The sequence below is a fragment of the Oncorhynchus kisutch genome, unplaced genomic scaffold, assembly GCF_002021735.2.
Source record: "Oncorhynchus kisutch isolate 150728-3 unplaced genomic scaffold, Okis_V2 Okis03b-Okis08b_hom, whole genome shotgun sequence".
Lineage (NCBI taxonomy): Eukaryota > Metazoa > Chordata > Actinopteri > Salmoniformes > Salmonidae > Oncorhynchus > Oncorhynchus kisutch.
In genome coordinates this window covers 13,291,528-13,315,389 of record NW_022261980.1, presented here as the reverse complement: position 1 = coordinate 13,315,389, position 23,862 = coordinate 13,291,528, and the positions used below count along the sequence as shown (strand labels likewise).

Here is a 23,862-nt window from a genome sequence, read left to right as displayed (position 1 = left end):
CAAATCCTATTTAAAATGTGGACTTTTTTTTTTTTTTTTTACCACAGAAAAAAAGTTTGGATGGAGAACATGAATACTAAATACTAAACAAATGGAGGACGTGTGTGTTTTTATTGATGTTGTTAGAAAATGAACAAATAAACAAGTATGAAATGTAATAACCTTATTACAACATGTAAAATATGTGGATACAAATTCTGACATTTTATACTATTTATGAGTTACTAAGCAGGCTTGTGGTCAATTCAGGAAGTACACAGACATTCCAATTCTCTTCAATGCATTTTAAAAAAGGGGAACATTCCTAATTTCGTTTACTCTATGAATTGACTGGACCCCAAACCCTGGTTATTAAGAGATATTTGATAAAATAATAAACGTTTGATTGAAGAGCCTCATGTGGGAAAATGTACAACGTTCAATTTAAAAATGTGGTTGTGCTTGAGCAGTTTCTTCCCTCTTGTTATGGCATTCAGACAGATCTTATGGAGCTGTTTATAACCGGTCTGAAATGTCCAGTTGATCAACTACTTGTCATGTTATCTAGATAGCTGGTTAGCCTAACTTACCCATCTAGATCACATGACCAGAGGCCTCAACCCCAGTGCCCCCCCCCCCCCGCCCATTAATTTTGTTGAGTCACTCAGGTATCATATGAACACAAGGCATGTCAAAATGTGTAGAATGGCAGGAAATTAGCTTTTAAAACAGAAGAAAAGTCTCCATTAACAAGACCAGTTTGGGGGGGGGGGGGGGGGGGGGGGGGGGGGTCACATGGGTCGCTCGGTGGGGTTTTTGTTACTACGCTGATAAATTACAATATCTATCCTGACCTTTGACATTAGTGTGAGCTGATCTTCTGAAACAGGAGTAGAGTACCCCTACTCTACAGCATCTATTAGAAGGGGGACTGACAGTGACATTCAAAGAAATGGGGCACTTCACTTTTTACAATTATTTTATTGAATCCAATCATTTGAAGATAAATCTTAAAAGTCATTGACAAGAGGTCCATTGCCTCAAAACACAAATTAAAAATGTTATATTGTTCGGTTGCTTTAAAAAACAAACAAGTCCCTGATTTAAAACGTACAGCAGATCACTCAGATGGTAAAACTCAAAAGGTTCCGTTCTGATCGTCATCTTTGACTCCCGATCCTGTTCCTCCAACACCACCACCATGTTTTCTGTTTCACTTTCACAGCAAATAACTCAAGACATTAAATGCTTGTTTAGATCAGTGCATTTTAACTCTACACAAATCTAATTGTTAGTTTAAAAGATTTCAGAAAAGCAAATGGAAACTTGTGCAACTTTTACAAGTAGTGTCTTTCCCCACACGTGGATTTTGCCTGTCTAAAATCATAACATCTCGATCCACTTTTAAATGTACCGCAAAACACCCTAAAACATTGACTGCTTCCCAATTCTCCAAATCCACGACAAGTAGTGTGCAGAACAAGTGTACACTTCAGGAAAAGGGTAGATGATGGATAGTGCAGAATGAGGGACGTAGCCAATGGTTGTAGTTCTACTTGGACTTAGCGAAGCCCACCCTGTTGTTGTCACGGTCGAACACAGTGTAGTATTGGCCAATGAATACATCTCCCAGGATCCACAGCGGCCCGGCGGGGGGCGGGATGTCCAGGCCCATGAAGCCACTCAGGCAGATGGTCTTACCAGCCTGGCTCTCCTGGAGTGGGGGAAGGAATACAGAGACGCACACAGTCAGACCCAGAGCAGAAGGGGGAAGGAATACAGAGACGCACACAGTCAGACGCAGAGCAGAAGGAATACAGAGACGCACACAGTCAGACGCAGAGCAGAAGGGGGAAGGAATACAGAGACGCACACAGTCAGACCCAGAGCAGAAGGGGGAAGGAATACAGAGACGCACACAGTCCCAGATCGTGTCCAGTAAGCACCAAACAGTTTGAAACAGAGGTACTAACTTGTTCATTGCTGAAATGCTCATTTTTATTTTCTGTTGCACAATGTTTTGCTACGGTGTGCACTAATGATATGTAAATGACCCAAACGACAGAAATACTAACGTCGCAGCCAACAGAGGGACAGTTTGTAAGGAAAGTTCAATAGGCCATTATTACGCAGTAATAATTGTTGAAATAACAACTACATTTCTGAGACCAACATTCAAATCTATGTACGTGGTCTCACAAGGTTCTGAGAATGGCTTAGTGACCTAAACAATGCCCTGTTTGTGTGGTATAATGACTGACTGAGTGGACACTGTTCCTATGATTGTTGAATTAGACTCTACCGCCCTCTGCTGGATATCTGCCTACCCCCCTCCCCGCCTGGATATCTGCCTACCCCCCTCCCCGCCTGGATATCTGCCTACCCCCCTCCCCGCCTGGATATCTGCCTACCCCCCTCCCCGCCTGGATATCTGCCTACCCCCCTCCCCGCCTGGATATCTGCCTACCCCCCTCCCCGCCTGGATATCTGCCTACCCCCCTCCCCGCCTGGATATCTGCCTACCCCCCTCCCCGCCTGGATATCTGCCTACCCCCCTCCCCGCCTGGATATCTGCCTACCCCCCCTCCCCGCCTGGATATCTGCCTCTACATTGTTTTGCTCAAAGTAAGATGTCCAGTAGATTCTCCAGAGAGAGACCGAGAAGAGAGAAAAAAATAAAGACAGAGACTCACCTTGAGGACGTACTGCTCTGCAGTCAGACTGTAGGACTGTCCTCCCAGGTTGAATGTGATGACAGGCATGGTGGGAATCTTATCACAGTTCACCATGTACTGAAACACAAGCGGAAACAGTCAGTGAAGGTGCTACTATATTCAGGAAATGAAGTGGAGTACAGTTCTCTAAGTAATAGGAGACGGGCCAGGTCGAGGAGGAGACGGGCCAGGTCTAGTCGGGGACCACAGTGTTGAACTAGGAGGAGGAACGTAGCTGTAGTCGGGGACCACAGTGTTGAACTAGGAGGAGGAACGTAGCTGTAGTCGGGGACCACAGTGTTGAACTAGGAGGAGGAACGTAGCTGTAGTCGGGGACCACATTGTTGAACTAGGAGGAGGAGGAGGAACGTAGCTGTAGTCGGGGACCACAGTGTTGAACTAGGAGGAGGAGGAGGAACGTAGCTGTAGTCGGGGACCACAGTGTTGAACTAGAGGAGGAGGAGGAACGTAGCTGTAGACGGGGACCACAGTGTTGAACTAGAGGAGGAGGAACGTAGCTGTAGTCGGGGACCACAGTGTTGAACTAGAGGAGGAGGAGAAACGTAGCTGTAGTCGGGGACCACAGTGTTGAACTAGGAGGAGGAACGTAGCTGTAGTCGGGGACCACAGTGTTGAACTAGGAGGAGGAACGTAGCTGTAGTCGGGGACCACATTGTTGAACTAGGAGGAGGAGGAGGAACGTAGCTGTAGTCGGGGACCACAGTGTTGAACTAGAGGAGGAGGAGGAACGTAGCTGTAGACGGGGACCACAGTGTTGAACTAGAGGAGGAGGAACGTAGCTGTAGTCGGGGACCACAGTGTTGAACTAGAGGAGGAGGAGAAACGTAGCTGTAGTCGGGGACCACAGTGTTGAACTAGAGGAGGAGGAGAAACGTAGCTGTAGTCGGGGACCACAGTGTTGAACTAGAGGAGGAGGAGAAACGTAGCTGTAGTCGGGGACCACAGTGTTGAACTAGGAGGAGGAACGTAGCTGTAGTCGGGGACCACATTGTTGAACTAGGAGGAGGAGGAGGAACGTAGCTGTAGTCGGGGACCACAGTGTTGAACTAGAGGAGGAGGAGGAACGTAGCTGTAGACGGGGACCACAGTGTTGAACTAGAGGAGGAGGAACGTAGCTGTAGTCGGGGACCACAGTGTTGAACTAGAGGAGGAGGAGAAACGTAGCTGTAGTCGGGGACCACAGTGTTGAACTAGAGGAGGAGGAGGAACGTAGCTGTAGTCGTGGACCACAGTGTTGAACTAGAGGAGGAGGAGAAACGTAGCTGTAGTCGGGGACCACAGTGTTGAACTAGGAGGAGGAACGTAGCTGTAGTCGGGGACCACAGTGTTGAACTAGGAGGAGGAACGTAGCTGTAGTCGGGGACCACATTGTTGAACTAGGAGGAGGAGGAGGAACGTAGCTGTAGTCGGGGACCACAGTGTTGAACTAGAGGAGGAGGAGGAACGTAGCTGTAGACGGGGACCACAGTGTTGAACTAGAGGAGGAGGAACGTAGCTGTAGTCGGGGACCACAGTGTTGAACTAGAGGAGGAGGAGAAACGTAGCTGTAGTCGGGGACCACAGTGTTGAACTAGAGGAGGAGGAGAAACGTAGCTGTAGTCGGGGACCACAGTGTTGAACTAGAGGAGGAGGAGAAACGTAGCTGTAGTCGGGGACCACAGTGTTGAACTAGGAGGAGGAACGTAGCTGTAGTCGGGGACCACATTGTTGAACTAGGAGGAGGAGGAGGAACGTAGCTGTAGTCGGGGACCACAGTGTTGAACTAGAGGAGGAGGAGGAACGTAGCTGTAGACGGGGACCACAGTGTTGAACTAGAGGAGGAGGAACGTAGCTGTAGTCGGGGACCACAGTGTTGAACTAGAGGAGGAGGAGAAACGTAGCTGTAGTCGGGGACCACAGTGTTGAACTAGAGGAGGAGGAGAAACGTAGCTGTAGTCGGGGACCACAGTGTTGAACTAGAGGAGGAGGAGAAACGTAGCTGTAGTCGGGGACCACAGTGTTGAACTAGGAGGAGGAACGTAGCTGTAGTCGGGGACCACAGTGTTGAACTAGGAGGAGGAGGAGGAACGTAGCTGTAGTCGGGGACCACAGTGTTGAACTAGAGGAGGAGGAGGAACGTAGCTGTAGACGGGGACCACAGTGTTGAACTAGAGGAGGAGGAGAAACGTAGCTGTAGTCGGGGACCACAGTGTTGAACTAGAGGAGGAGGAGAAACGTAGCTGTAGTCGTGGACCACAGTGTTGAACTAGAGGAGGAGGAGGAACGTAGCTGTAGTCGTGGACCACAGTGTTGAACTAGAGGAGGAGGAGGAGGAACGTAGCTGTAGTCGTGGACCACAGTGTTGAACTAGAGGAGGAGGAGGAACGTAGCTGTAGTCGTGGACCACAGTGTTGAACTAGAGGAGGAGGAGGAACGTAGCTGTAGTCGGGGACCACAGTGTTGAACTAGAGGAGGAGGAGGAACGTAGCTGTAGTCAGGGACCACAGTGTTGAACTAGAGGAGGAGGAGGAACGTAGCTGTAGTCGGGGACCACAGTGTTGAACTAGGAGGAGGAACGTAGCTGTAGTCGGGGACCACAGTGTTGAACTAGGAGGAGGAGAAACGTAGCTGTAGTCGGGGACCACAGTGTTGAACTAGGAGGAGGAGAAACGTAGCTGTAGTCGGGGACCACAGTGTTGAACTAGGAGGAGGAGAAACGTAGCTGTAGTCGGGGAGCAGTGTTGAACTAGAGGAGGAGGAGAAACGTAGCTGTAGTCGGGGACCAGTGTTGAAGTAGAGGAGGAGGAGAAACGTAGCTGTAGTCGGGGACCACAGTGTTGAACTAGGAGGAGGAGGAGGAACGTAGCTGTAGTCGGGGACCAGTGTTGAACTAGAGGAGGAGGAACGTAGCTGTAGTCGGGGACCACAGTGTTGAACTAGAGGAGGAACGTAGCTGTAGTCGTGGACCACAGTGTTGAACTAGAGGAGGAACGTAGCTGTAGTCGTGGACCACAGTGTTGAACTAGAGGAGGAGGAGGAACGTAGCTGTAGTCGTGGACCACAGTGTTGAACTAGAGGAGGAGGAGGAACGTAGCTGTAGTCGGGGACCACAGTGTTGAACTAGGAGGAGGAACGTAGCTGTAGTCGGGGACCACAGTGTTGAACTAGGAGGAGGAACGTAGCTGTAGTCGGGGACCACAGTGTTGAACTAGAGGAGGAGGAACGTAGCTGTAGTCGGGGACCACAGTGTTGAACTAGAGGAGGAGGAACGTAGCTGTAGTCGGGGACCACAGTGTTGAACTAGAGGAGGAACGTAGCTGTAGTCGGGGACCACAGTGTTGAACTAGGAGGAGGAACGTAGCTGTAGTCGGGGACCACAGTGTTGAACTAGAGGAGGAGGAACGTAGCTGTAGTCGGGGACCACAGTGTTGAACTAGAGGAGGAGGAACGTAGCTGTAGTCGGGGACCACAGTGTTGAACTAGAGGAGGAGGAACGTAGCTGTAGTCGGGGACCACAGTGTTGAACTAGAGGAGGAGGAACGTAGCTGTAGTCGGGGACCACAGTGTTGAACTAGGAGGAGGAACGTAGCTGTAGTCGGGGACCACAGTGTTGAACTAGAGGAGGAGGAACGTAGCTGTAGTCGGGGACCACAGTGTTGAACTAGAGGAGGAGGAACGTAGCTGTAGTCGGGGACCACAGTGTTGAACTAGAGGAGGAGGAACGTAGCTGTAGTCGGGGACCACAGTGTTGAACTAGAGGAGTGGGGTTGATCCTGTGTCTTACCTCTCCCTGGATGAGTGGTGTTGCTCCGATGGCCCTCTGCAGGGCCTTGACCTCGGCCGCAGGGCCGGTGATGAGGGACGTGCCGGTGTCCACGATGGCCTCACAGCCTCCCTTACACAGACTCAGCTGGCTCCCCACACCCATCCTGTACAAACACACACAGGTTTGAATCCAGCTCTCTTGGTGGGAGGGCTGCATAGTTACACAAGGTAACAATAGATCTGCCTTTTCACAAGTTTCTCTATTTAAAACACTAAACCAATAACTAATTTAGGTTTACAGTTCCCTCCCGACATAGTGAAAACAGCGTTGATTTCATTCATGCTCGCAGTCCACAAAACTGAATTTTGCGTCCATTTCACCTGCTCAAAAAGTCCTAAAAAAAAGAAGTTGTAAACTGAATAATTCTGACACAGAACTGACCACAGACATACTAATATAGTGTCCACCAACAACAGATGGTTAATGTAGGAAGGAGATAGTTATGGTGGAGTTAGAGTAACTAACACAAGCAGAGGCAGAAGTGGCAGCACATAAACAACAGGAGAAGGAAGAGCACTCACCCGTCCATGTGGATCTGCCAGTAGGCCTGGCGGCTGACATCGAGGTACTGGAAGTCTCCACTGTAGTACTTAGGGTCAGTTCCTCCCAGCAGGAGCTCCCCGCCGGGCTCAGAGTCTGGGTTCCTGACACACAAACAAGACCAAACAGTCCTTTTACTATTTTTATAATTTAACTCAGACTTGTTGAGCTAGTTTCCTGGATACAAATTAAACCTGGTACTTTGAGGCGTTTTGGTAGGCCGTCATTGTAAATAATATATTTTTCTTAACTGACTTACCTAGTTAAATAAAAATAACCAGTTATTTCAATAGACTTGGGACTTTTTAGTTACAGTATAGGCTTATCTTATACATGTCCAGGAAACCAGGCCTAAATCTCCAAAAAGGACTCCGGAGCCAAATCGGTGAGGCACTCCTCTCCGTCTCACCTGTTGAGGTAGAAGGAGAACACGTTCTGCTCTACTTTCTTCTGGCTCATGATGTTGTCGAACGGCGGAGCGACCCCGTCCACAGAGATACGGGGGTAGGCCATGCCCAGGATGCCGTCAAACTTCGCAGCGATGAAGGCTACGCCAGGCTGCTTGATGGCCTCACCGAACCCCTGGTCCTCTATGGACAGGCCTCCAATCTACCAGAGAGATGAGCAGCACAGCCATTATAAACACACCTATAGACCGTCAGGTCTCCAAACTGACACCTAAACACTCCTCTTATGGACAGGCCTCCAATCTACCAGAGAGATGAGCAGCACAGCCATTATAAACACTCCTCTATGGACAGGCCTCCAATCTACCAGAGAGATGAGCAGCACAGCCATTATAAACACTCCTCTATGGACAGGCCTCCAATCTACCAGAGAGATGAGCAGCACAGCCATTATAAACACTCCTCTATGGACAGGCCTCCAATCTACCAGAGAGATGAGCAGCACAGCCATTATAAACACACCTATAGACCATCAGGTCTCCAAACTGACACCTAAACACTCCTCTATGGACAGGCCTCCAATCTACCAGAGAGATGAGCAGCACAGCCATTATAAACACTCCTCTATGGACAGGCCTCCAATCTACCAGAGAGATGAGCAGCACAGCCATTATAAACACACCTATAGACCGTCAGGTCTCCACACTGACACCTAAACACTCCTCTATGGACAGGCCTCCAATCTACCAGAGAGATGAGCAGCACAGCCATTATAAACACTCCTCTATGGACAGGCCTCCAATCTACCAGAGAGATGAGCAGCACAGCCATTATAAACACTCCTCTATGGACAGGCCTCCAATCTACCAGAGAGATGAGCAGCACAGCCATTATAAACACTCCTCTATGGACAGGCCTCCAATCTACCAGAGAGATGAGCAGCACAGCCATTATAAACACTCCTCTATGGACAGGCCTCCAATCTACCAGAGAGATGAGCAGCACAGCCATTATAAACACTCCTCTATGGACAGGCCTCCAATCTACCAGAGAGATGAGCAGCACAGCCATTATAAACACTCCTCTATGGACAGGCCTCCAATCTACCAGAGAGATGAGCAGCACAGCCATTATAAACACTCCTCTATGGACAGGCGTCCAATCTACCAGAGAGATGAGCAGCACAGCCATTATAAACACTCCTCTATGGACAGGCCTCCAATCTACCAGAGAGATGAGCAGCACAGCCATTATAAACACACCTATAGACCGTCAGGTCTCCAAACTGACACCTAAACACTCCTCTTATGGACAGGCCTCCAATCTACCAGAGAGATGAGCAGCACAGCCATTATAAACACTCCTCTATGGACAGGCCTCCAATCTACCAGAGAGATGAGCAGCACAGCCATTATAAACACTCCTCTATGGACAGGCCTCCAATCTACCAGAGAGATGAGCAGCACAGCCATTATAAACACTCCTCTATGGACAGGCCTCCAATCTACCAGAGAGATGAGCAGCACAGCCATTATAAACACTCCTCTATGGACAGGCCTCCAATCTACCAGAGAGATGAGCAGCACAGCCATTATAAACACTCCTCTATGGACAGGCCTCCAATCTACCAGAGAGATGAGCAGCACAGCCATTATAAACACTCCTCTATGGACAGGCCTCCAATCTACCAGAGAGATGAGCAGCACAGCCATTATAAACACTCCTCTATGGACAGGCCTCCAATCTACCAGAGAGATGAGCAGCACAGCCATTATAAACACTCCTCTATGGACAGGCCTCCAATCTACCAGAGAGATGAGCAGCACAGCCATTATAAACACTCCTCTATGGACAGGCCTCCAATCTACCAGAGAGATGAGCAGCACAGCCATTATAAACACTCCTCTATGGACAGGCGTCCAATCTACCAGAGAGATGAGCAGCACAGCCATTATAAACACTCCTCTATGGACAGGCCTCCAATCTACCAGAGAGATGAGCAGCACAGCCATTATAAACACACCTATAGACCGTCAGGTCTCCAAACTGACACCTAAACACTCCTCTATGGACAGGCCTCCAATCTACCAGAGAGATGAGCAGCACAGCCATTATAAACACTCCTCTATGGACAGGCCTCCAATCTACCAGAGAGATGAGCAGCACAGCCATTATAAACACTCCTCTATGGACAGGCCTCCAATCTACCAGAGAGATGAGCAGCACAGCCATTATAAACACACCTATAGACCGTCAGGTCTCCAAACTGACACCTAAACACAGAGAGATTGTATTTTTTACATCGTCAAATAAAATCTAATTTCAGGCAGAAAAGTAGAAACGCTGTTTAAAATCATTAACACACAAAAATAAATAAACTGCCTTAAAAAAAAGGGAATTGCTTTGGAGAATAGTACAAGTGACAATGGATTTGATTTATACAGTACCGTTTCAGTCTATTTAAACAAGAGTGTAACCTTGGAACCTACCGTGCACGTGTCTTGGCTGAGGTACCCAGACAGACTGCCAGACCCATACTGGATGGCGAAGGCCGTTCCGTTCTTCACATACGTACTGGACTTGGCACCGTTATACTTGTGGTGAAGCACTGACAGACAGAGAGAAGGGAAGTGTCACTTTTAAAATCTGTCCAACATGGCCAATATCAGTAGTTATATAACCTAGAAGCAAGAACACATTGAAGCATTTTGGAGAGGACATTTTGCTCCTTTTCACCCCATTATTTTTATCTCTACTTTGCAAAACTACCATTCCAGTGTTTTACTTGCTATATTGTATTTACTTTGCCACCATGGCCTTTTTTGCCTTTACCTCCCTTATCTCACCTCATTTGCTCACATCGTATATAGACTTGTTTCTACTGTATTATTGACTATGTTTGTTTTACTCCATGTGTAACACTCCTGTGTGTGTGTGTGTATGTTTTGTTCATTCTTTGTGTAACTCTGTGTCGAACTGCTTTGCTTTATCTTGGCCAGGTCACAGTTGTAAATGAGAACTTGTTCTCAACTTCCTACCTGGTTAAATAAAGGTGTTCTCAACTTCCTACCTGGTTAAATAAAGGTGTTCTCAACTTCCCTACCTGGTTAAATAAAGGTGATCTGGCCTACCTGGTTAAATAAAGGTGATCTGGCCTACCTGGTTAAATAAAAGGTGAAATAAACAAATACAATTATTTAACTAAATGGAGGAACGGCATTCGGCAGAAAGAACAAACAAAGAATAAAACAGAGGATTCTTAGAAACAGATTAAACCTAGAATTGGACTAAGAGGCACATGCAGCTCATTAATATTCATGCTGCTTATAAAAACCAGTGATCTAGAAGTGAGTAGGTCCTTCTAGCTCCAGTCACGTGTGTACGAGTCAACGACCCATTCCCCCAAAATGCAACCCTAGACCCCTACGGACTTGTGGAGGATCTGAGAGGTCTGTATCGATACATGTGGGATTGAGTCAGTGTAGTGTCGACTTACAGCAGGCGATGTCTGTGAAGGAGCAGTGGATGGAAGGGACCCACAAGTTAGAGGAGCCTGTATCAAACACCACAGTGAATGTCTGGACGGGAGTCCCCAGGCCGATCTCACCGTAGTACTGAGCCTGGAAAACACACACACGGCTGTATGAAATAAAAACGCTGGTTTCAAGGAATCAAACGGCTCCCGGACTAGAAAGCAGGAAGAAGGATCTTCACATTAAAGTGGACTCCCAAACTGGTGGAGGACAGAGGCCCAGTTTCAGCTGGTTCTTCATATACACCTTTTCCCTCAGAAGAACCAGCTCCACTATGCTTTTGGTCACGTTGTAGGGATACAGTGAAGGCAATCCTTTCCAACAGGTTGAGCTGGCCTGAACACATCTGGCAAGATCTACCTAAACTTGTCTGTTCATGCACGTCATGTGATTAGTTCAGTCCATTCTACATCCAAGACTGATAGAGAAGTTGCCAAGTGTCAGAAACGGTTTGTCTGAAGTAAAACAGGTCAGAGTGATCTCTTCTCCTAGTCACGCTGTTGAACATACAAGTCAGCTAACCTTCTGTTCAAGAGCAAATAATAACTACACAGTTTAATATTTACACAGAGTCAACTTCCCTCTTTCTAGGACTCCAATCTACCACTTTATATCTTAAATAATAACTACACAGTTTAAACGATGAGTCAACTTCCCTCTTTCTAGGACTCCAATCTACCATTTTATATCTTAAATAATAACTACACAGTTTAAACGATGAGTCAACTTCCCTCTTTCTAGGACTCCAATCTACCATTTTATATCTTTGGTCAAATCAATAGGTCTCAGTGATTTATCTTCTCCTAGTCACGTTCTAACAGCCAGCGAACCTTCTGTTGCAAGCAGAGAATGAACGATTACTCAACATTGTTTTTCAATACGATGACTCAACTTCCTTTTTTTCCTAGGACTCATGGGAAATGAAACTCTTCAGTCAATTCAATCCTCTTGAGACTGCTTGATCACTTCATTGTGATTATATTAGCAGTCTTAGTGTGTGCGTACCAAAAAGGCTCTACTCCCTATATAGTGCACTACTTTTGACCAGAGCCTTGTTGGGGAATAGGGGGCCATTTGTGGACACAAACCTTTCTCTTATTAAGGAGCTGACTATTGAAGGGACAATGGGTTCATTCATTCACTGTGGTTGTATTGTGGTTGGTTGATATCGAAGTGGTTTGATGTGAAAGTTTCAATTACTCTGCAAGATGTTATGAAGTGTCTGAAACCATTCCATGTTGAAAACTGTATTCATTCACAGCTCCAACTTTTCAAGCTTCATAGGAAGATTTGCATTACATTTTATATGGTAGATGTGTGTGTGTAACCTTGTACCTACCGTTGGATTAATCTACATACCGCAACTCACTTTCTGTGAGAGTCTAGGAAACCGTGTAAACCACAACCTTTTCCTGTGTGTGCGCATCCCTCAGCTCAGTGGAAGGAACTATCAGAGTCCCGGACAAAACACTCAGAAACCCGAACGATTACTGTACCGTGTAGGAATCTTTATCCAATGCTGATATCATGAACACTCATTGGCCAGTTTATTGGTACACCCCTCCATTCACAGAAATGGTTCACTCCTACAGACAGTGAGTCAGGTGGCCGTGGCTTCCTATATAAAGCAGGCAGACAGGCATCGAGCCATTCAGTTACTGTTCCATGGAACGTTAGAAATGAGCAGAATGAGAGACCTAAGCGACTGAGCGTGGTATGAGTCAGTGCCAGCCACGCCGATTCCAGTATCTCAGAAACATCCGGCCTCCTGGGATTATTACGCACGACGGTGTCTAGGGCAGGGCTAGCCAACCCGGTTCTTGGAGTGCCACAGGTACTGCAACAAGGCACCACACCTGGTCTTCCAGGTCTGTTAAATCAAAAACAGGAAGTGCCCGCGGCATTCCAGGACCAGGGTTTGCCTCGCCTGGGTCTAAGGTTTCCAGAGAATGGTGCGACAAACAAACAAACATCCAGTCAGCAGCAGTCCTGTGGGGATGAAATCAGCTCGTTGATGAGAGGTCAAAGGAGAATGACAAATCGTGCCAGTTAACAGGCGTGCCACTGTAACGGATGTGAAATGGCTAGCTAGTTAGCGGTAGTGCGCGCTAATAGTATTTCAATCGGTGACGTCACTCGCTCTGAGAGCTTGAAGTAGTAGTTCCCCTTGCTCTGCAAGGGCCACGGCTTTTGTGGAGCGATGGGTAACGATGCTTCGTGGGTGTCAGTTGTTGATGTGTGCAGAGGGGTCCCTGGTTCGAGCCTGAGTAGGGGCGAGGGGACGAACTAAAGTCAAACTGTTACACCACAAACAGAAAAAGAACGGCGCAGCACAACAGTGGTGTGCAGAACGGCATCTCGGGACGCAGGACGACACAGGATTCCACTCCCATCAGCAGACGACCACACCGGATTGCACTCCCATCATCAGCAGACGACCACACCGGATTCCACTCCCATCAGCAGACGGCCACACCGGATTCCACTCCCATCAGCAGACGGCCACACCGGATTCCACTCCCATCAGCAGACGGCCACACCGGATTCCACTCCCATCAGCAGACGGCCACACCGGATTCCACTCCCATCAGCAGACGGCCACACCGGATTCCACTCCCATCAGCAGACGGCCACACCGGATTCCACTCCCATCAGCAGACGGCCACACCGGATTCCACTCCCATCAGCAGACGGCCACACCGGATTCCACTCCCATCAGCAGACGGCCACACCGGATTCCACTCCCATCAGCAGACGGCCACACCGGATTCCACTCCCATCAGCAGACGGCCACACCGGATTCCACGCCCATCAGCAGACGGCCACACCGGATTCCACTCCCATCAGCAGACGGCCACACCGGATTCCACTCCCATCAGCAGACGGCCACACCGGATTCCACTCCCATCAGCAGACGGCCACAACGGATTCCACTCCCATCAGCAGACGGCCACAACGGATTCCACTCCCATCAGCAGACGACCACACCGGATTCCACTCCCATCAGCAGACGGCCACACCGGATTCCACTCCCATCAGCAGACGGCCACACCGGATTCCACTCCCATCAGCAGACGGCCACACCGGATTCCACTCCCATCAGCAGACGGCCACACCGGATTCCACTCCCATCAGCAGACGGCCACACCGGATTCCACTCCCATCAGATAAAAGCAAGAAGCAGCTCCAGAGGGGAAGCGCATTAACCAACACTGGACAATTGAGAGGAAAAGCAGCACTTGATGGCAGAGTCAGGATTTGGCGTAAGCAGCAGTCCATGGCCCCGTCGCCTGGTATCAACAGTACAGGCTGGTGGCGTTGGTATAATGTCTGGCCCCGTCGCCTGGTATCAACAGTACAGGCTGGTGGCGTAAGCAGCAGTCCATGGCCCCGTCGCCTGGTGTCAACAGTACAGGCTAGTGGCGTTGGTATAATGTCTGGCCCCGTCGCCTGGTATCAACAGTACAGGCTGGTGGCGTAAGCAGCAGTCCATGGCCCCGTCGCCTGGTATCAACAGTACAGGCTGGTGGCGTAAGCAGCAGTCCATGGCCCCGTCGCCTGGTGTCAACAGTACAGGCTGGTGGCGTAAGCAGCAGTCCATGGCCCCGTCGCCTGGTATCAACAGTACAGGCTGGTGGCGTAAGCAGCAGTCCATGGCCCCGTCGCCTGGTATCAACAGTACAGGCTGGTGGCGTAAGCAGCAGTCCATGGCCCCGTCGCCTGGTGTCAACAGTACAGGCTGGTGGCGTAAGCAGCAGTCCATGGCCCCGTCGCCTGGTATCAACAGTACAGGCTGGTGGCGTAAGCAGCAGTCCATGGCCCCGTCGCCTGGTGTCAACAGTACAGGCTGGTGGCGTAAGCAGCAGTCCATGGCCCTGTCGCCTGGTATCAACAGTACAGGCTGGTGGCGTAAGCAGCAGTCCATGGCCCCGTCACCTGGTATCAACAGTACAGGCTGGTGGCGTTGGTATAATGGTCTGGCCCCGTCGCCTGGTGTCAACAGTACAGGCTGGTGGCGTAAGCATCAGTCCATGGCCCCGTCGCCTGGTATCAACAGTACAGGCTGGTGGCGTAAGCAGCAGTCCATGGCCCTGTCGCCTGGTATCAACAGTACAGGCTGGTGGGGTGGGTATAATGGTCTGGCCCCGTCGCCTGGTATCAACAGTACAGGCTGGTGGCGTAAGCATCAGTCCATGGCCCCGTCGCCTGGTGTCAACAGTACAGGCTGGTGGCGTTGGTATAATGGTCTGGCCCCGTCGCCTGGTGTCAACAGTACAGGCTGGTGGCGTAAGCAGCAGTCCATGGCCCCGTCGCCTGGTATCAACAGTACAGGCTGGTGGCGTTGGTATAATGGTCTGGCCCCGTCGCCTGGTATCAACAGTACAGGCTGGTGGCGTTGGTATAATGGCCCCGTCGCCTGGTGTCAACAGTACAGGCTGGTGGCATTGGTATAATGGTCTGGCCCCGTCGCCTGGTGTCAACAGTACAGGCTGGTGGCGTTGGTATAATGGTCTGGCCCCGTCTCGCCTGGTGTCAACAGTACAGGCTGGTGGCGTTGGTATAATGGTCTGGCCCCGTCGCCTGGTGTCAACAGTACAGGCTGGTGGCGTTGGTATAATGGTCTAGACCCGTCGCCTGGTGTCAACAGTACAGGCTGGTGGCGTTGGTATAATGGTCTGGCCCCGTCTCGCCTGGTGTCAACAGTACAGGCTGGTGGCGTTGGTATAATGGTCTGGCCCAGTCGCCTGGTGTCAACAGTACAGGCTGGTGGCGTTGGTATAATGGTCTGGCCCCGTCGCCTGGTGTCAACAGTACAGGCTGGTGGCGTTGGTATAATGGTCTAGACCCGTCGCCTGGTGTCAACAGTACAGGCTGGTGGCGTTGGTATAATGGTCTGGCCCCGTCGCCTGGTGTCAACAGTACAGGCTGGTGGCGTTGGTATAATGGTCTAGACCCGTCGCCTGGTGTCAACAGTACAGGCTGGTGGCGTTGGTATAATGGTCTGGCCCCGTCTCGCCTGGTGTCAACAGTACAGGCTGGTGGCGTTGGTATAATGGTCTGGCCCCGTCTCGCCTGGTGTCAACAGTACAGGCTGGTGGCGTTGGTATAATGGTCTGGCCCCGTCTCGCCTGGTGTCAACAGTACAGGCTGGTGGCGTTGGTATAATGGTCTGGCCCCGTCGCCTGGTGTCAACAGTACAGGCTGGTGGCGTTGGTATAATGGTCTGGCCCCGTCTCGCCTGGTGTCAACAGTACAGGCTGGTGGCGTTGGTATAATGGCCCCGTCGCCTGGTGTCAACAGTACAGGCTGGTGGCATTGGTATAATGGTCTGGCCCCGTCGCCTGGTGTCAACAGTACAGGCTGGTGGCGTTGGTATAATGGTCTGGCCCAGTCTCGCCTGGTGTCAACAGTACAGGCTGGTGGCGTTGGTATAATGGTCTGGCCCCGTCGCCTGGTGTCAACAGTACAGGCTGGTGGCGTTGGTATAATGGTCTGGCCCCGTCGCCTGGTGTCAACAGTACAGGCTGGTGGCGTTGGTATAATGGTCTAGACCCGTCGCCTGGTGTCAACAGTACAGGCTGGTGGCGTTGGTATAATGGTCTGGCCCCGTCTCGCCTGGTGTCAACAGTACAGGCTGGTGGCGTTGGTATAATGGTCTGGCCCCGTCGCCTGGTGTCAACAGTACAGGCTGGTGGCGTTGGTATAATGGTCTGGCCCCGTCTCGCCTGGTGTCAACAGTACAGGCTGGTGGCGTTGGTATAATGGTCTGGCCCCGTCTCGCCTGGTGTCAACAGTACAGGCTGGTGGCGTTGGTATAATGGTCTGGCCTGGTGTCAACAGTACAGGCTGGTGGCGTTGGTATAATGGTCTGGCCCCGTCGCCTGGTGTCAACAGTACAGGCTGGTGGCGTTGGTATAATGGTCTGGCCTGGTGTCAACAGTACAGGCTGGTGGCGTTGGTATAATGGTCTGGCCCCGTCTCGCCTGGTGTCAACAGTACAGGCTGGTGGCGTAATGTGGTGGGGAATGTTTTCATGGCACACGTTAGGTCCCTTGATACCAATTGAGCTACATGCTATGCCCCAAAGAATTTGAGTTGTTCTGGATGCAAGGTGTGTGTGTGGGGGGCGGGGGGGGGGGGGGGGGGTCTGACCCAGTACTAGATGGTGACCTAAAAAAAACTAGAGTACAAGGCCTTATTTTTTTCTGGTGTTCAGATTCATCTACATAAACACAAAGCCTAGTGGATTTGCCGAGGATAAACCGTACATTATGTCTACAAATTGTCAGCTGAACAGGCTCAGGGAGCTTAGAAGATCAGTCCTTCCTTGTTCTCAGTCAGTCATATGACCGACTATTCCTAGTTCCTGTTCGGTCACACAGAGAAAAGACCCAACACTGATGGGAAGCTGAGTTACTCATCATATGACCAACTATTCCTAGTTCCTGTTCGGTCACACAGAGAAAAGACCCAACACTGATGGGAAGCGGAGTTACTCGTCATATGACCAACTATTCCTAGTTCCTGTTCGGTCACACAGAGAAAAGACCCAACACTGATGGGAAGCGGAGTTACTCGTCATATGACAAACGTTCTTGTTCCGTCACACATAAACTAACAAATATGATTACCCAACTTTAAAATGGGACATGTGAAATCAGAAGGGATCGTCCATCTTCCCTTCAGGACAGAGAGGGGGATTGGGCTTTGCCTTGAAAACGCTACTAATCCAGCTAGCTAGGAGGACTAGAAGGAAAGGTCGGACTGGCGACAACAGATTCTTTGTTGGATTTTTTCCTGGCCTGCCTGCCTGCTTGGCTTTTAGCTTGTGCTACAGTGCATTAGGGAAGTCAAGGGTGACCACTCCATTGGCACAGGTCACCTACGTCCCAAATGGCACCCTACTTTCTATTAAAGTGCACTACTTTTGACCAGGGCCCATAGCACAGCTCTGATCAAATGTAGTGCACTACGTAGGGAATAGGGTACCATCTGGGACGCAGCCCAAGGGTAACTACTCCACTCCCAGGTCTCTGGTTAGTAGCGACTAGAGGATCTTCTTACATCCATAAAGTTCTTCAGGGTTTCTGGAGTGGGTCCATTACTGGAGGAGGGGAAGCCCAGGTTGTTGTACTTAGTGTGTTCCTGCCCGGCCAACAGCTCTTCTGCTGCCCTGCCCGAGTCAGTCAGTGTGCGCCTGATGGAACGGAACTTCCTCAACGGAATTCTGTGGGAGAGAGAGAAGAAGGAGAGGACGGGGAAGAGAGAGATACAGGGGGAGGGAAAGAGAGGGAGACATAGCAAGAGAGAATTTATTACAGAACTCCTTTGAAATGGTTAGCCAGCCCTGAACAGTTGGTAGGTCAAGCAGAATCTCAGCATGTCTAATGGTCAGCCCTTTCTAGTATCTACTCAACCTAGTTCCTGCTGGGAAAGAACTTCTGAATAGTTACAGGTCTCCTAATCTCAGACAGACACAGTGAAGAACACTGGTGCCAACATCCTTTGCAAGCTAGAACAAGTGCTGCATGTGGCAACCTAGCTATGTGTAATATCTATTTTACAAGGACACTGCCGAACGGGAAACATGAACAATGTAACAGTCAATGAGGCATACACTAATCATGACTATTGTTATCAGACAGGTTAAGGCCAGTTTATTACTTGGTCTAACGACATGTCTGTAGACATTATAATGCGACAAGTGTCACTGGTATGAACGACACTTAAAAGAAAGTTATCGGCAACTGTCGCAACGTCCGTTGTCGTGGTTACCGGACAGCCACAGCAACCAGACCAAATCTTACTGTGACAAATTGATGCAGGAGTTATAAAATCCTCCGATTTAATGACATACTTTTATCCCACCATTTTCTGTAAGTTCACCACTACCTTGTAAATAATGTTGTAGGTTTAGTTTCCTGTAGTAATGAATAAAAAGGTAGCTAAAGTTAAGACGTCGGCTGTACTAAAGGTCATTAACGTTATTTGAATTAGCTAGCTAACGGTAATTAACTAGCTAGCAACGAACCAAAACATTGTTTAGAAAATAGCTTTTAGTTGCCTGGCTTGCTAGGTTTCCATTAATTCACTTTTGAACGGATGGGTTTATTTGAGTTAAAATAGAGAAAGTCTACAATTTGGAGCACCGGGCTGCTGTGCTGATTTAATGCTACAAGTTTGATGTCGGACGACAATATCATGTTCATGATCTCGCTACGACAGTTGTGTTACTACATGACACAGGTCAGACGGTCTATAAACCAGCCATAATCTAATTTACTACTACTGCATGGACACAGGTCAGACGGTCTATAAACCAGCCTTAATCTAATTTACTACTACTGCATGGACACAGGTCAGACGGTCTATAAACCAGCCTTAATCTAATTTACTACTACTGCATGGACACAGGTCAGACGGTCTATAAACCAGCCTTAATCTAATTTACTACTACTGCATGGACACAGGTCAGACGGTCTATAAACCAGTCTTAAATCGCGTTTGGGATATTGACCTTAGCTATTCTATTTTGACATTGTCAGAACACGTTTGCCTGGGCGAGAAACTTAACACTTGCTAATGGAAACAACAAACACCTTGCTAAAGTGCGACTTGATAAAATGTAATTAACGTCACTTTGTAGCCCAAGGTCGTCTTCACTATTCATTCAGCAAAGTAAATATTCACAAACCTAGCTAAGCCTATCTATTTTGTAATACTAGCTAGCTATTTGACTGAGGACGTAACTGGTGGCTCAACTGTTTTCTAGCTGACAAGCTAGCTCGGCTAATATAACTTGACTTTACTTACCGGACGAGTGCATCAGATGCCAAAGCAAGTGCCGCGAAAAGACACAGGTATAAAACCTTCATTTTACAGCTGCAGAATAACTTCAGCTACAACCTGATCCGCCAGCACAATGACTGGACAATTTGACTTGAGATAACAACAACAGAATTTTATCACCTGACTGTGTCGACGTCGAGTCAAAATCATGTGATGATGGGTGCGTTCCAGGAGTTAAGTTAGCTGCGCATGCGCATTGCCAATTGGTGCGTTCCAGAAACACACATTTGGCGCAGACCTGCGCTGAATAGCATAGATTTACAACGTCTGCAAAAGCGTTTACGGTCTTCAAATGTGTATTTCTTGAACACACCCAATCCGTGCTGGCATGCTGTCAGAGATGTGTGTGTCTATCAAATTGTGGGTAACCTGTCCAGGGACTACAGTTGAAAATGGCTTAAACCAGCACTTTTACTGAAATGTTGATTAATGTGCACCAGTGGAGGCTGCTGAGGGGAGGACGACTCATAATAATGTCTGGAACTGAGTGAATGTAATTCCACTGATTCAGCTCCAGCCATTACCGCCAACCTCCTGTCATGTGCTCTGTCCCTGCAAAAATAAACTCAATAAAGTAAAGTGTAAAACCAAGACACAATGTATCATTAATGCAGACCAGAATTTGACATAAATATATTTGATATTTGACACTTTGTACTGCATAGGCTGCAAGTCATGTATATTGTGGGACAGGATAGGAAATATCAGGATAGGATATATCAGGGTAGGAAAGGATATATCAGGATAGGGTAGAATAGATATATCATGATAGGATATATAAGGATAGGAGAGGATATATCAGGGTAGAAAAGGATAGGATATATCAGGATAGGATAGAATAGATATATCAGGATAGGCTATATCAGGATAGAGTAGATATATCAGGATAGGATAGGATATATCAGGATAGGAACCACATTGTTGATCTGTGTTTTCCCTGGGCCTCTAATGTGAAATGGTATAAAAACTCACCCCTTACACCTGCTCAGATGAGAGCTTTTCTTTTAGTTCCTGATGTGCTGCATTGTGCTGTAGGGACCTAATTTATTTGTGAGAACAACTACTTTGTGTTTAGGATGTGGTTGAGAGTTTTCTGAGAATATATGTTTATTCATTCCATCCTCAGCCCTGCCTATGTGAAGGCACTGTTGTGTTGTAGGAAGTATAGGACCTCAGTCCTGCCTATGTGAAGGCACTGTTGTGTTGTAGGAAGTATAGGACCTCAGCCCTGCCTATGTGAAGGCACTGTTGTGTTGTAGGAAGTGATAGGACCTTAGCCCTGCCTATGTGAAGGCACTGTTGTGTTGTAGGAAGTGATAGGACCTCAGCCCTGCCTATGTGAAGGCACTGTTGTGTTGTAGGAAGTATAGGACCTTAGCCCTGCCTATGTGAAGGCACTGTTGTGTTGTAGGAAGTGATAGGACCTTAGCCCTGCCTATGTGAAGGCACTGTTGTGTTGTAGGAAGTGATAGGACCTCAGCCCTGCCTATGTGAAGGCACTGTTGTGTTGTAGGAAGTGATAGGACCTTAGCCCTGCCTATGTGAAGGCACTGTTGTGTTGTAGGAAGTGATAGGACCTCAGCCCTGCCTATGTGAAGGCACTGTTGTGCTGTAGGAAGTGATAGGACCTCAGCCCTGCCTATGTGAAGGCACTGTTGTGTTGTAGGAAGTGATAGGACCTTAGCCCTGCCTATGTGAAGGCACTGTTGTGTTGTAGGAAGTGATAGGACCTCAGCCCTGCCTATGTGAAGGCACTGTTGTGCTGTAGGAAGTGATAGGACCTCAGCCCTGCCTATGTGAAGGCACTGTTGTGTTGTAGGAAGTGATAGGACCTCAGCCCTGCCTATGTGAAGGCACTGTTGTGTTGTAGGAAGTGATAGGACCTCAGCCCTGCCTATGTGAAGGCACTGTTGTGTTGTAGGAAGTGATAGGACCTCAGCCCTGCCTATGTGAAGGCACTGTTGTGTTGTAGGAAGTATAGGACCTTAGCCCTGCCTATGTGAAGGCACTGTTGTGTTGTAGGAAGTGATAGGACCTCAGCCCTGCCTATGTGAAGGCACTGTTGTGTTGTAGGAAGTGATAGGACCTCAGCCCTGCCTATGTGAAGGCACTGTTGTGTTGTAGGAAGTGATAGGACCTCAGCCCTGCCTATGTGAAGGCACTGTTGTGTTGTAGGAAGTGATAGGACCTCCGCCCTGCCTATGTGAAGGCACTGTTGTGTTGTAGGAAGTGATAGGACCTCAGCCCTGCCTATGTGAAGGCACTGTTGTGTTGTAGGAAGTGATAGGACCTCAGCCCTGCCTATGTGAAGGCACTGTTGTGTTGTAGGAAGTGATAGGACCTCAGTAAAAGTAGAACAACATGTTGTGTACCGGACCCATTACAAACAATCCTAATCATTTAAAAAATGTTGCTTTTAAAACATATATACAGTCTGCATGCTGACTGTTTCTCTATACAGTGGTCTTGGCCATAGTGGAGTTTGGAGTGTGACTGTTTGAGGTTGTGGACAGGTGTCTTTTATACTGATAACAAGTTCAAACAGGTGCCATTAATACAGGTAACGAGTGGAGGACAGAGGAGCCTCTTAAAGAAGAAGTTACAGGTCTGTGAGAGCCAGAAATCTTGCTTGTCTGTAGGTGACCAAATACTTATTTCCCACCATAATTTGCAAATAAATTCATTAAAAATCCCACAATGTGATTTTCAGGATTTTTTCCCCCTCATTTTGTCTGTCAGAGTTGAAGTGTACCTATGATGAAAACTACAGGCCTCTCTCATCCTTTTAAGTGGGAGAACTTGCACAATTGGTGGCTGACTAAATACTTTTTTTGCCCCACTGTACATGAACCTAGAACCTGTGGTTTGAATAGATGTTACATAATCAATAGCTAAATCATGTGGGGACATTATGTCTTGTAACCTATTAGCCTCAATGACTCAACAAACGTGACTCACTTCTCTAAAAAAGCCTTTATTTCACTCTGACTTCGCAAATATTTAGAGAAGAAAGCAAGTATGCCTTTTGAGCAATGAAGTCAGTATACTGATGGTTACTCGTGACAGACAGCTGAGATTTGGTCATGGGTGACGAGATTATATGCTGACCAATGAAGTCCCTATATGCTGACCAATCAAGTCTATAGTGTTAGACCTGTGATACTGCTGATTCATTGATGTGAATGTGGAACATGGGTTAACTGTTGCTGTTCGTAGGTAGACATGTTCCACTCTCCTATCTATTATAGGATGTTGTTTATTATTCAGAGAGAAAATTAATAGACCCTTGACATTTGGATGGATGCTTGATTGAACTCCATTGCTCTTTCGCCCGGCTAAGACACTTCTAAAAAGAATGGGTAGGTTTTTAAAGAAATATGGTGGACATGCCACCAAGCTGACCAGAGGACAATGTGGAGCTACCACCGTATTGAGTAGGCTAGTTTTAACAAATGATTTCAGATCACATGAAGTGCTGAGAGATTGTTACTGGACAAGAGGATCAAACCATTGATCAAGGTGCTGTTCTCTCTTCTGCCAGCAGTCAGCACTATAGAGCACCTGTCTTCTGCCAGCAGTCAGCACTATAGAGTACCTGTCTTCTGCCAGCAGTCAGCACTATAGAGCACCTGTCTTCTGCCAGCAGTCAGCACTATAGAGCACCTGTCTTCTGCCAGCAGTCAGAACTATAGAGCACCTGTCTTCTGCCAGCAGTCAGCACTATAGAGCACCTGTCTTCTGCCAGCAGTCAGCACTATAGAGCACCTGTCTTCTGCCAGCAGTCAGAACTATAGAGCACCTGTCTTCTGCCAGCAGTCAGCATTATAGAGCACCTGTCTTCTGCCAGCAGTCAGAACTATAGAGCACCTGTCTTCTGCCAGCAGTCAGCACTATAGAGCACCTGTCTTCTGCCAGCAGTCAGCACTATAGAGCACCTGTCTCCTGCCAGCAGTCAGCACTATAGAGCACCTGTCTTCTGCCAGCAGTCAGCATTATAGAGCACCTGTCTTCTG

General features: G+C 48.4%; 1 protein-coding gene across 1 annotated transcript; it reads right to left on the bottom strand.

The window, feature by feature from the left end:
• Positions 1-940: 940 nt before the first annotated feature.
• On the bottom strand, positions 941-19,997 carry LOC109885963 (cathepsin D). The gene is made up of 9 exons (XM_031812813.1): positions 19,814-19,997; positions 18,065-18,227; positions 10,963-11,086; positions 9,956-10,074; positions 7,469-7,668; positions 7,041-7,163; positions 6,478-6,622; positions 2,673-2,771; positions 941-1,693 (listed from the first exon to the last, which is right to left on the bottom strand). The coding sequence occupies exons 1-9, from the start codon at positions 19,873-19,875 to the stop codon at positions 1,532-1,534; spliced, it is 1,197 nt and encodes a 398-aa protein (XP_031668673.1). The 5' UTR covers positions 19,876-19,997; the 3' UTR covers positions 941-1,531.
• Between the last annotated feature and the right edge of the window lie 3,865 nt (positions 19,998-23,862).